At 44.9% G+C, this 13518-nt stretch overlaps 1 protein-coding gene across 5 annotated transcripts in view; it reads left to right on the forward strand.

Moving 5' to 3' along the window:
• The window catches only part of LOC108631036 (dynein regulatory complex subunit 7), a 90076-nt gene that overhangs the window by 42192 nt on the left and 34366 nt on the right, over positions 1–13518 (forward strand). Inside the window, exon 1 of one of the 5 annotated variants that reach the window (XM_026818490.1) lies at positions 10051–10108. The exons of the other annotated variants lie outside the window; for them this stretch is intronic. Coding sequence (XP_026674291.1) covers positions 10076–10108 — 33 coding nt within the window. The 5' untranslated portion in view covers positions 10051–10075. Of the gene's footprint in view, positions 1–10050; positions 10109–13518 lie in introns of those variants that run through there. 5 annotated transcript variants of the gene reach the window in all.

Consider the following 13518-nt stretch of genomic DNA (forward strand, 5'->3'; position numbering starts at 1 on the left):
TCGGAACAACGGTTGTCCGTTGTCTACGGGTAAAATTCGGCCGCTCGGTAAGGCGCTTAAGCGCTGAGTAACCGAACAAGCACGCGGCTAATTCCGTCCCACGGAACATTAACGTAAAACATTAACGCGGAATTAAAGTCGTTAAACGCCGAACCGAATCGCCGACCATCCCCCTAACGAATGTATTTACCTTTCCTCGTTAGCCGCCGTCAAAGTATTCCAATCGCGCGATAACATCGATCGCTCGTAACGAGTCGTAGTCGAACGATTCCCATTTACGTCCCGTTAGGAAAAACATCGGAACGGTCGCCGTTCGAACGACTCCGCGTGAAACTCGCGGTCCTCTCCTATGTTTCTACGAGGACGGAGTCGTCGACTTTTCACATCCTAAGGTCGTGACGCGGCGATCTTTCGCGCTTACGAAACACGCGCGCTAAAAGCGCGGCCACGATCGGTTTGCACGGCGTTACGCGCGCGGCGTGACGTAATTGCGAGGCGAGGCGAGGCTTGGCTCGACTCGACTTCTCCTCGAAAACGCTCGTATCAGCGCCGGAAGCCGCTCGAAACGACGAAATCGCCGGATGGATCGTGTGCGGCGCACGGTTCGACGGTGTTCGTGAGACACACACACACACATACGTATTTTAACCAACACGAGAGCGTCGGGCGGGCGGCGGCGTTCCTTCGAGGCGATCTCGCTGCCAGGGCCAAGCACCCGCTCTCCCCTCCCCCCCTTCACCCGGTCTCTCTCTCTCTCTCTCTCTCTCGCACCCTCGCCTAAGCCTAAGCATCGCCTGGCAGCGGCCCACTCGCTCGCCACCGCTTTTAGGATCCAAAGCGAGCGAGACCGCGCCAAACGTTCCTAGACCGCGTTTATACTGATTTAGATCGCGAGCTGCACACGGTTTACAATTTCTTTCGTTCATTTTTCACCGAACACTCGCCTCCGAGAGGTATTTTGTTTGGGAATATGGCATGGGATCGGTATTTCTACGATGGGACACTTGAAGGTCTGATATAATATCGTGGTCGTACTACTGCGTGACTCGTCTATGGGACGAGGCCACTCACCCTCGATATGAAACGAAAGTGAATCATCGAGATAGCCAGAGGAAATCGTACTTGTTGCGTCGCTTTCTTCGAAAGTCATCGATAGACAGTTTTTATACATTTATCTAATGGTACACGAGTGTGTCTATAGATTCAGCATAAAAGGTAGCTGCTACGTAACCTGGCAGCCGCATGTTCTGCAACATTTATTACGCGTTTTCAGATGTTAGTTTTGTACACAATAACGACGGCCGTGTACACGTGCGTATATGACTGTGATCGAGATCTAGCGTAGTCATAATCTTTCGATTGTGTTAAGTACGTATTAAGAAACTGCGCTTATTACGTCTATAATTAATTCTTATGTTCACATACTTATTTATCTGTTTTTCTTATAAAAGATGAATCATGAAACGTGATCGGTTTACATTGCTTTGTTATTAGCAGATTNCTCGTAAACTATTAATGCTAGCTAAAAGTTTTTATATGGAAATTGTAGATCTCGTCGTCCTCTACAAGAAAGGTCCTATGCAATTTTCTCGTAGGACCAGCAGTTTAGGAGTTATTGAGGAAAAACGAAATTTTTTTCCAAAAGTTCGCCGTTTCGACGGTGGAATGGTCGGATTTTGTCAACATCAATAAAATGCCAATTAACTGCACTTAACTCGTTCTTTCGACGTCTGATTTCTGTTTAATCATAGGAAATGCGTTTTTCTAAGATACATAAACTTTTGGGATTGACTTTATAGCCAATACATCCTTAAATTTGTTTTAAATAACAATCTTTTTACTCCTATGCGGACACTTTATTACATTATGGATAAATACTCATAAATTATGGCATGTAAAAGATTTTATTTGTAATAATATAATGTAAAAATATGTGCTGATTGAAAGAACTTCTATCCAACGGATTTAGCTTTTTAAAATAAATAATTCCTTTTCAATGTTCATAAGTAATTATCCATAATGTCACAAGATTTTCATAACTATTGCTTTGCTGTTACGTGATGGATAACAAAGAAAAGTGAAATTGTCACATTAATGTTACATTAATTTTGTTACGTAAACGAGCCTGATATTTAGATTAAACTGCAAGTCCGGGGTTACAGATCATAAGTAACGATGTTACATAATTTTCGTGTCTGTATAGATAGTATCAGCAGCGAAATGTGTATCGCGACGTATAAAAGGGTTAGACGAATGAAATGAAACCGACACCCGTGCAAGTTTTATTTCGCCTAGTCAACGAAATCGTCTGTAGTATTCCACTGGCGGCTAGAGGCTCGCGAATAAGATCGGAGGTCGCGGGGTTCGCGGATTCATCGTCGCGTCGCGTCGTGGCAGTCACGGTTCGGAAGTGGCAATCGCATTAATTCGATTCGTCCCCGTTGCGCTATCTGGAATTGCGAGCAGGACGAGGATAAAAGATGCCCAATCACGAACACTTGCGACAGTTCGCCCTTCGCGACGTGACGTCAGTGCCGGCGCAGTCGCCGGCCGTGATTCGTCACGGTCTAGTTTCCCACCTCGTCGCGCTATATGCGACGAGAGACCAGGCCGGGTTGCTCTCCCGTTCTTTCCCTTCCGTCTCGCTCCGTTCAACCGTGCGTACTCTGTTCTCGTATCCGTCGCGCCGCAGCCGCGTTTCGTGAGTTTTGGCGCGGATGCAGCGGCCGCGCGGAGAATGCCTTTCTCCTTTCGGCTCCGCTCACGAAGCTCGTTCGATCGAGACGCGTCCTGATTAACCAAATTAAACCTAACAGACCGGACCGATGTTCGAGCAGAATCGAAAATCACCGTTCCCGGATCTTCTCGCTCAGTTCTTTTTTTTTTTTGTTCTCGTTCGAAGTCACGCGTTAATATCTTTTGCGGCGAAGGATTCGCGTTAGAAAACAATCGCAGAAAGCTATAGGTAGAAAATCTAGAGAGGCAACGTTCCAGCAGGTTTCGGTCGGTGAATTCGGTGACCGCGGTCAGCGAGCGTTCTCGTTTCTCGAGGACGCGGTTCCCAACCGCTGCTACCGTGGCGAAGAAATTTTAATTCGTCCGACCGTGCTCGATAACGCGTATCGAAACTCCGCGTCTCGCGTCGAGTCTTTCCACCGATCCCGTAGCCATCGGGCTTTCTCTCCTCTTCCACCTTTCGCCGCTATCTCTTTCCACCGTTCCTCTTTCCGCTCGTGTTGCCGCGCTCTCCTCTCTCTTTCTCTCTCTCTTTCCCGTCGCTGATCCGAGCCTCGTCCCTCTCGTCCTCTTTCCATCGGCAGTTTTTATCGGGCAACGAAGGCACGGTGCTCGCCTCCATTATACCCACATCCATTCTACCGTGGCCCTGCAGGAAAAATCCGGCATCGAGCCTCGTCGTCCACGGTCGAACCGTTCCCCCCCCTTACCCCCCCGCTGCTCTCCGGTCCCTCGGCTCTGCGGGGACCTCCCTTTTCTATCCTTCGACCTCACCGCCGCCCTTCGTCCTCCGTGCCGCGGACCTCGCGGACGCCGCGCGTTCTTTTCTCCTCGCTCTTCACATTTTTCGAACCCTTTTACCGCGGGACCGGCTTTCCTTTCTTTTCCACGGCGGCGTCCGAAACGACAGGCCTCCGGTCCCTCGATTTTCCCGCTGGGAGACTCCTTTGGTAACATCGTTAATAACGTTTTCAAAAGACGAAGAAACCTATTTTTTCCTCGGACTATTTCCCGGTAGTCGTTGCCCGCGACCGATGGAAATCGACTGAGGAAAACGTCTCGCAATAGTGTAAACGCGGTTAATACATTCCGCGCTATGTGAATTCGCGTTACAGAATTTTTCTCGTATAACTCGCCTGATTCAGAGTGACATATTTGAAATGATTATCGTTATGCCAACTTTGAATTGAAAATAAAAATGTAATACATTATTATTATTTATTTATTTATTTATTCATCAGAGTATGAATATTGTTACATATTATTGACGTAATTAGCATATTAATGTAATGTTTGCGGTTTCGAGAATACTATCCGTATAAAGACCAAAAGTTATAAATAGCATTTTACTTATATTTAATGACGATTATTATTATGTCGAATTACCTGTTTTTTAAGATTTCTTAGATGGAAAAATACTTTGACTATTTTGATTATTAGTCAATTGTCTAAAATCACATTGCGAAAAGATAACGACGATGAAGAAGACGATCTACTGCTGAATTAAAGCAGTTCCAATTCTTAAATCCTGTGCTTTGACGCATTAGGCATAGTCAAAGAAGAGAGACGATGCTGCGAGTGAATTCTGAAATTCGATTTTCTCGCCGAGTGAAATGTTTGAACACATTAGATTATGAACAGTATTTAAGATAGCGCGAGGAATTTCAACATTTATTGGCATTGTATTTCTAACGAATCGTTGAACGGTCGGACCGGTTGCTTAAATTTCTCCGTCGCGTCCGTCGGAAGCATATTCAGGAATCCGTTGGATGTCACGCGGCGGTGAGCGATAAACTTGTTTCGCCGAGCGTCTCGCATTAGGTAATACATAACTGGAATGGCGGGAGCGAGACGGAGCCAGCCGAGGGAGTGAAGAACCGGCGGGAGTAGAGAAAGAGCGCCACTGATACAGATAGCCGAAGCCAGTTCAGGTATACGCGTTCATTGTCCCGTGGGTAATGGTGCTCCTTCGCGCATCCAACGTATTCGTAACGAGATAAACAATGGATTCTGCTACAGCTGTTAAGCGTTACTCGATTAAAGACCTCCCTACCTCGTTTCCGATTCATCCGGCCAAGGAATTTATTCCCGACGAATCGAACAAGTCCGATAAAAGGGATAACAGCTTCTTTCAGTTTCGAATCGACGGCTCTAAAATAATTCTTTCAAATCTGTTAGGTACTTTCCTTATCTTTTCAGCTCGTACGTATAACTTTCGAACGCGGCTCGTATATACGTTTAGTCGGGCGCCCGTTTCATGGTATTTAGGTTGTTCCGCTTTTCGCTCAGCGACCATGGAGCGCGGCGCTGCTATTATCCGGGATAGCAGCGACCGACGGAATCGATCGATCGATTCCTTGGTGCCTCGTGGTCCGAGACTTCCCACGAGAGGCGAAAGCCACCCTAACGCGCCAATATATATCCCCTTGAAATTATTTCGTAATGGCCGCGGGTATTAAAAGAACGGGACCGCGGCGCAAACGCTTAATTAACATCCGCGATGGGAAAATTATCGCCGTTAATGATGAAAATGTTCCAACAATTTTTACTACCCTTCTTCACATTCTTTTTTCATCACTCGTTAATCCCGAGATTGTTTCGCGATTTTCCTTTTGACACTTTTCAGTGAAAAATAACGACAGATTAGATTTAGGCAACGGATGCAGGGGAGACGATCAATGGATTAGGTTCGCGTTTCTCGGTGAAGAAAATAGTAGCGCTGGCACGGCACCGGGAGCGAAGAGAGAGAGAGAGAGAGAGGGAGAGGGAGAGAGAGATGCGTTCTAGCGCCGCGATATATCCGCTCGATTTACTTTCTCGGCTCCCTTCTGTCTTCCTGTCCTTCCCTCGCCGGTCGCTTTCTCGCTGCACAAAAGCCGACACGAGGGGGGAACAAAAAAAGACTCGCTCGTCCGTGCGAGGGCCGCGCGAGCGAATATGCACCGCGAGAGCGCAATTATACGACGAACACAGCCGTGAAACGCGTGTTGCGAAGCGGCCGCGGCGCGCGGGGACGAACCGGTATACCGGACCCGAACCCACCGCGCTAAAGTCGACCAAAGAAACGAACGGAAGGGGAATAAGGCGTAAAACGAAAAAGAACTGGGAACCACCGTACCTCGCCTTCCACTCTTTTATTGTTCGCGTCTCTTCAGCATCCTCTCTTCCTTCCTTCTTCGGGGTCCTTCGCGTGGATCTCTTCCTGTTGGACCCACCCCTTTCATTTTCCGTTTCTTATTCAATTCAGCTCAGCTGGCTCGGATAATAATTATTATTCCATATTCTATATATGTATAACGTAATACATCATTTATAATCTATACATATACAAAATGGTTCATTAGATATTACCTCGACTTTCGTCGTCATTAGTATACGTAACAAAGTTACGTATACCCATATCCCAGCACTATAAGGAGAATCATTGAACACCAGTAAAATTAAAATATTTCCTTAACTAATATCATGTTAATATTAAAAAGTTAACACTTATTTGTTGAGAACATAAAACTTCGTCGATTGGTGCAGGAGAAACTATGCAATACCACTTCAAGAATTGTTGATCAAAACTCTATTCATAATACCAAACCTCTTAAGCTCTCTCAAACCTACGCATAATAAGCGTCGAGAAGCGAAGTGGTAATAACTTGAGAACCACCCTGTACAATATACTTATTCCTAACGTCTAGTGTAATCTATGTATAATATCAATACTGTACGTATCATAGATTATAATTCAGTAAAGAATTCGACCGAAGTATTTACCGAAACGCAACAAAAATTGGCTGTAAATAATAAATACGTCGAGCCGATCGTCGGACTTTCCCTTATAAAGCGTTTACGGCCGGACGCCGGCTCGTAATTACGTAACGAACGCACCCCAAGACACCGGTAAATTACCGGGGAACGCAGCAGCGAGGCGGCGGCGGCGGCGTTGGAAAGGAAAAATAAGAAAGCCGAGGGAAAGACACGCGCCACCCTCCCCAACTGGCGCGACCCCTCGGTTCTCGTGTTCCCCTCTACGCCCTTTATTCTCTGCAGAACGCGGCGACGACGACGGTTTCCTCGCGTTGGGTAACGCTGCCAGTTCCTCGCGAAATTTGTCCGCTTGCGCGACTGAATTTAGGGGTGCCGGACTAATAACAGAGGGGACGTTTCCACGAAGTCAACCTCTCTTTTTCTCTCTTTCCATTTACTCTTTTTCTTTATTAAGAACGTACACCAAGAAGGAAACGCGCGACTCGGAATGCTCGTAGGAAAGAGTGAACTACTAAATTGAATGACGGATGGCGAAACGAATCGAGGGAAGGGGGGCAGGCTCCGTTTAATGTTAGCGCACTCATCGAGGCGCGCGTCGTCGTCGCGTCGCCGACGGTGCAACGCGGTCAGAGAGGATCGCGGCACGTCGCGTCGCGGTCGCGACACGGAACGAAGAGGAGCATCGCGATCGGTGGAGGAGCGACGGGCGGTAGAGCGCAGAGAAACGAAAGCGTGAGCGAGAGGGAGAGAAGAGAGGTTGGAAGCAGGGTGGATGGGCGAGCGAAGGGAGGAAGGACGGGGAGAGGAGGGTGAGCCGCAGTCGGTCGCGCCGTGCACTGCGGCTCGACGCTAGAGAGCGAAGTCGCAGCGTGGCGAGGAGCGAGGAGAGAAGCGTAGTAGTGAGAAAGGGGTAGGGAGACGCGGCCGGGAGGACGGAGGTAATTTGAGCGTCACACGCCGAGCGACCGGCAACGAACGAACGCCAGGCAACGTCTATGTGCTACATAAAGAGACTCTCTCCCTCCCCCTTATGTATCCGAGCCATCGCGAACCTACGATGCGACGCGACCCATGTACAACGCGCGTCCCAAAAGTCCCGTGTTGCCTGCCCTGCCCGCTCGCCCGCCCGCCCGCCTGCCTGCCTGCCTGCCTGCCGCCTGCTTCTGCCTGGCTGGATGGTTGCCTTTGCCTGTCTGCCTGCTGCCTGGTATACCCTGTGCCGGCCCCGGTATACCTTCGTCCGTAACCCGATGTGTCCCAGAGAGAGAACCGCGTCGCTCTGTGCCGCCGGGATATATACCGTATATGAGAGACCACGGCCGCTGGCCAAGCACTACCTGGGAAATGGCTTTAACCCGGGTTATCGAGGGACGCAACGACCAGGAACCGGAGGAACGAACGAGGATGCTTGCGAAATTTTTCAGGAGCCGCGGCACTGCTCTTCCTTCCTTTCTCCGCCACCCTCCTTTTCTCTTCTGAAGAGAACGACCGCGGGTGGGTGTGGTTTTTGGCGGTAAAGCTTCTTTAAAAATTCTAAATACTCCTCGTACGCATATCTCAAGTATTTCACCCTCTAACAAACGAAACTCGCCTCCCATCCAGTGATTAGAAATGCAACGTTAATTCATACGTACGTACGGTGTGTATGTACGTAATCCGGATTCGTATTTCTCCGGTAGTACATTTTCGATGAGGACGCGAACGGACACGCGTTTCGCTTGTTTTCCAACGGGAACCCCTTTGCCTCTCGGCAGCCTGGTTTACTGCCTTTGTTCGACCTACACGGTTTTTCCCCGGCTAGAAAGCGTTCACGCGTCAGCTGGTCGCTCGATATCGATCCATCTTCGCCTGGATCGATCCTTTTGTACGGACGTGGCCGCGTCACCCCGCATCGATCTCGTCCCGTTCGAAGGAGCCCCGCTGCCGGCTGCTAGATGTGTTTCCAGTACGGTTCGATCGCCATTCAAATTTTCCGCGGGGCCAGCTATTTCGGGTCACGGTATTTCGGCGATTCCGCCTCGATGGAACGCTCCTGTAACCGGGGAAAGAATGGGCTAGCTCGCAGAGTCGTTGGAAAGTTCGCTGCTAGTTTCATCTCTTTGTTCCTACAGTATGTAACAAGTACGGATGTACATACAGCTTCGGACAATGAACATCGACCCGTTTTTTATTGCGTTAATTCCCTCTACGGGGACAAGATTCGAAAATAGTAATAAATCTATGCCCTGTTGTTTCAATGTGATAGTGGAATCTTCATATCCAGATATTCTGTTCTTTTAATTGTATTCGTGTCTTTAATAGATTTGTAAAATCCATTATACGCAGAATTCCTTATTCTATTTACATCTTCGTTACCACACAAAATGAGCTTATTATTGTAAGTGAAATAGACGCTCAAGAATAATTCATTTGGAGAGAAGCTTAATTATACATTTGATATTCGACATCTTAAGAAAATATTTGCCTTAAGTGAGGAAAATTCGCATGAATGATCATTACATTTGTGGCGATTCAATGACCGTACAGAGTACGTATAATGTTCAACAAAAAGTAATTCGGATTTTGTCAAGATTTTAGCCGGAAATTGTAAATTCAATCATTGTAAAATACGAGACCATTGATAATCTTACAATGAGGAGAGATATCTAAGGCCGACCTTTTGATTTCTAATTGTGTTTAATTTAGATCCGGCGAGAATAGAGTCATAGTTGTGATACGTCAAGGGAATTGGGATATCTTTATGATACGGAAAGTGCCGTAAGAATTTACATTGAACTATCTCGATGGCCTGTATGTGAGTTTTGTAATATGGAGACTAAACCGTGGAGCAATATTGTAGAATTGGTCTAACGAGAGAGCAATAAAATATTTTTGAAGCGTTGGAATTATGAAAAAAATTAGAGGTTCTTAAAGATGAGAATTTTGTCTCATTAAAGAAAATTAATACAAGTCAAAGCGAATCGAAAATCATTGTCCCAAGCTTTACGTTAAAGTGTCGTTCTCTTCAACAGTCAATCGGGCTTCTCAGTTTTTAATCACACGGCGATAATAACTCGCGATCGGGAAATATCGCATCGCAGATGTTTGAAACGTTTGCGAAACTTTTTAATACCGCGATCAACCAGTGACACGACCGCCCCGGAAACGTGATTTATGATCAAACTTGTAGAATGATAATTTGTTTGCCGAGCAAACTCGCGAAAGGGTTCTCTCGGTTCCCTCTCTTCCGTATCCTCTGTGCAGTTTGTTGAGACACGAGTCGAACTCGAGCTTCCGTAGCCCGATCGGGTGAACTCTGCACCTGTTATTGTTGTAAAAGTCGTCCACCTCGCATGTTGAACGCGGTTACGTATAGTCTCCGGCTCCTTCCATCGATCTTGTCCCAATTAGCCGAGTTTTCGCACACGCGCCCTTTTACAGCGCGTAACGAGATTTTTTGGATCCGAGGATTAACCTTTTCAAAGCGTGTTATACCCCGTGCCACTCATTAATCAATATGAGCGTGGGTGTAAACGAGCTACATCTCTCGGTTATGGTTCTGTTATACGGCCTTGAACGAGCTAGCACGACGAACCCATATATGTATCCGGCTGCTGTACAACTCCGGAATAAGGTCAGAGTACATTTCCAACAACTTCTTTCATCCCTTTCGCTTTCCGTGACCGATACTCCCGCGTTATGAAACATCCTTTATTTCAACGATACCGCCGCAAATCTTTCAGATCTCTCCTCAAACTTTTTATCATCGCTCGTTCATCTAAAAGTCGATTCAAAGATTCCGAATAGACAAGCGGATATTTTTCCAAAATAGGAGAGTTGAGTTCTATGAACCCTTACATAAAAACAATGACAACTTATTATATCTCTTAAACTTTTTCTTTTCGTCTACTATTAAAACGAAGTAGTCAAATAAGTAGGTAGTCAATTAAGGAAATGCATTCCTTTTATCGTTTAACTATTGCAATATGCATTCGCATTTTGTATATTTTTATAGACTACAAGCAAAGTTTATATTTGCAACAGATTCAGTTATTTCATAAAAGTATAAAATCCGCAGTTTGATTGTAAATCATTCAAGTGAATAATACTATTTTTTCTGACGCGAAGCTGTCATCCATTTCTGGCTTATTTTTCGGAGAAAAAGCCCCGCTCGATATCGGTTCACGCGTCCGGCGCGAAAATCCGGATTTGTCACGGCGCCGGCGATGATAATGGGCGCGGAAACGATGATAATGGGCGCGCGCAGCAGCGTCTTTCGAAACTTCCTATCGGGCAGTGACGTCGTTCCTACGTCCTACGTGTATGCGCCCGTCGAGTATTGGGGCGGAACGAGTACGGTGTACACGCTCCGCGCATTCATTCCACAGTGCGGTACACATCGTTCATAAGGCGCTTTTAATAAAAAAAAATATCTGATTGGCATTCCATTGGTTACCATCTCAATTGAAACACAGCATAATAAATCATTAGCCCACTTCGGATTTTTATGCGAAATCATATTTTGAAGAATGTAATCCCTTTTTATAAATTTTTCATTTGTTGAATCCTTAATGTTTGATTTACATCAACTGTTTTATGTATTTTTTGAGATTATAAATATACAATAGATGTATTTTCTTACATAAAAGGGAAAGGAAGAAACGGACTTTCGGTTTGCGGCTTTATTTTATCATTTGTTGAAACGTAAGACGTTTGTCATAATAGGTGTTGAACTCTATATTTATTTTCTTTTGCGACTATTATCATGGAACAGAGGGAGTACAATTTTAATTAATTTCTATATGCTGTCTTTAAATTATCAATAAAATACAACAAATCTCAATTAATTAATTGATACTCGTAGAATACGTAGTTCGGTTATTCGTTTCGCTGTATCCAGATTGTGAATGGCGGAGTATACAGCGTTCCAAAGGGTTTGGCATATCCGCGAGATAGTCGCAGACGCGATAAAGAATCGAGGGTTGGGACGAGCATTAACGAAATTGTTGCGGCGTCAACCATCCCCGGGCCACCCCATGGTCGATCGGGTCCCCGTATTCGTTCCTCGTCGACGTATGTGGCATTCCTGAAGTACTAGCCGCGGTATCGCCGTAGGGTTGATGAAATTGGTACGTTGATTAAATTGTTGCTTCGAGCTGTCGAACAGCCACCCGGCCGCGAGAACCATGTAACGGATCTACGTGTGCGTGCAGAGTGCACACACGACGCGATCGATCCACACCGTTCTAATGACGGATATTAATCTTCCCGAGTCTGCATGAACCTTATTCTTCAAGCATTCGCTACGAGATTGATTATTCGTAACCGGTTTTAACACGCCGCGCTGCTCCAATTAGAAGATGTTCTATGTTTGTTTACGAAATTGCAAATCGTCATCTGACAAGATTGCATCCTACGAAACAAATATTTTTTTTCGCAATATTCACTACGTGATTCTTATAGAGTTACTCACGCTAAAAATGAATTCGAAAGCAAAAATATCTGAATACTCCCGAAAATCATCCATTTTTATAAAAACTGATATTTTTCGGAAACGATACGTAATAGAGGAATTCTGTTTCCGGATTTAGTTTCTGCATAGGAAACTTTGTAAAAATCATATAGTGGGCATTGCAAAAACTGAAAAGAGTGTTTTTCGTTACACTGTGTTATTTCTTTTTTTTTGTTTGGGTATTTAGGATCGCATCAACTTATAAAAGATGATAATTATTAGTGATCGCTATAATTGTACGTAGTTACTCATTTACCATATTTTCTTCGTATTCAATGGAGTAAGTTGATTGCTTTGAGGAACATCAAGGATCTTGTGCAGTCTGCAGGTTTCAGTAAATCTTCTCTGATCGATCTGACGATATTGAAAAGATGTCTTTCAATTGCATATCGTGAGCATCCAGTGAATATACGTATGCTCAACAGTCTACAGTGTATTTGCAGTCTATGCAATTATGTGTGTTTTCCTTTTGTAATTAGATGAACGTGACTTATGTTGATATGTCCAAATGCGAGTCTATTGAATATAACTTCTCGAAAAATTGATATCACGATTTGATTCGTTGATTACCTTCTTTGTTTTATGTAATGTAAAACACATCTCGAACAATTTTATAAACCTTCTCTCTCTTTAAATATAATTTTTCCTAAAAGTTTATTGTATTTGTTGTATTCAAATATAGCTTTTCGTCACATTTCTTAAACTTTTGCCAGAGATCGGACGGCTCACAGATCCTTAATAGCCTCTTCAACGTTAGCTTTCGATTGTACTTTTTCTAATGATATTTGAAGCGAGCTGTACGAACGATCTGTATTAAAGTCGAGCTGGCTGGCTAAAGGGGATGGGAGATTTAAACCTTTCTCCACTCGTCGCTCGCACCGTAGCAATTCTATGGCCGCGTTTATATCATTCCATGCCCCTTCAACAAGTGGAACTTCAAAAAGAAGTTACAGTTAAACGACTAAGCTCTCGACACTCTCAGCCATCGCGTACCCCACTGAAACTTTTCGATCGCATTCTGCGCCAAAGAGTTGAAACCTTGTCCTAAAAAAAATGGACGCGTTCTTCCTTAACTCACAATTTACGATACCGTCTATCGATCGCTACGTGAGAATCGAGTCTGTACAACTACTCAGAACGATTCTCGACGTGTTTCGTATGCGTCTGATCAGTCAATTTCTCTAAATCGAAAGAGTGGGCCGTCTACTCATTATACAGCGTAAGCACTTCGATTGCTTCTCGTCTACTCGACATTGACAGTTCGATAGACGTAAACAATTTTCATCTTTTCCGATTTAACTTAATTTATGTACAGGAATATATTTTTTAATTAAACGCGTAAATCATTTATTGGAGACCGCATTTATTTTCTATACAATATACTTCTTGCATTGTCATTTCTCGATAAACGGTATGCAGCATTTTGGCTTTGAGACACACGAAAAATGTCAGACGGCCGGTGTTCTATAATACACAGATCTGTAAATATGCATCGGCGCGTTTAGATGTTCGATAAACTTGATCGAAACAAG

Source organism: Ceratina calcarata, unplaced genomic scaffold (genome assembly GCF_001652005.2).
Source record: "Ceratina calcarata isolate Rehan_Ccalc_2016 unplaced genomic scaffold, ASM165200v1 scaffold8, whole genome shotgun sequence".
Taxonomy (NCBI): domain Eukaryota; kingdom Metazoa; phylum Arthropoda; class Insecta; order Hymenoptera; family Apidae; genus Ceratina; species Ceratina calcarata.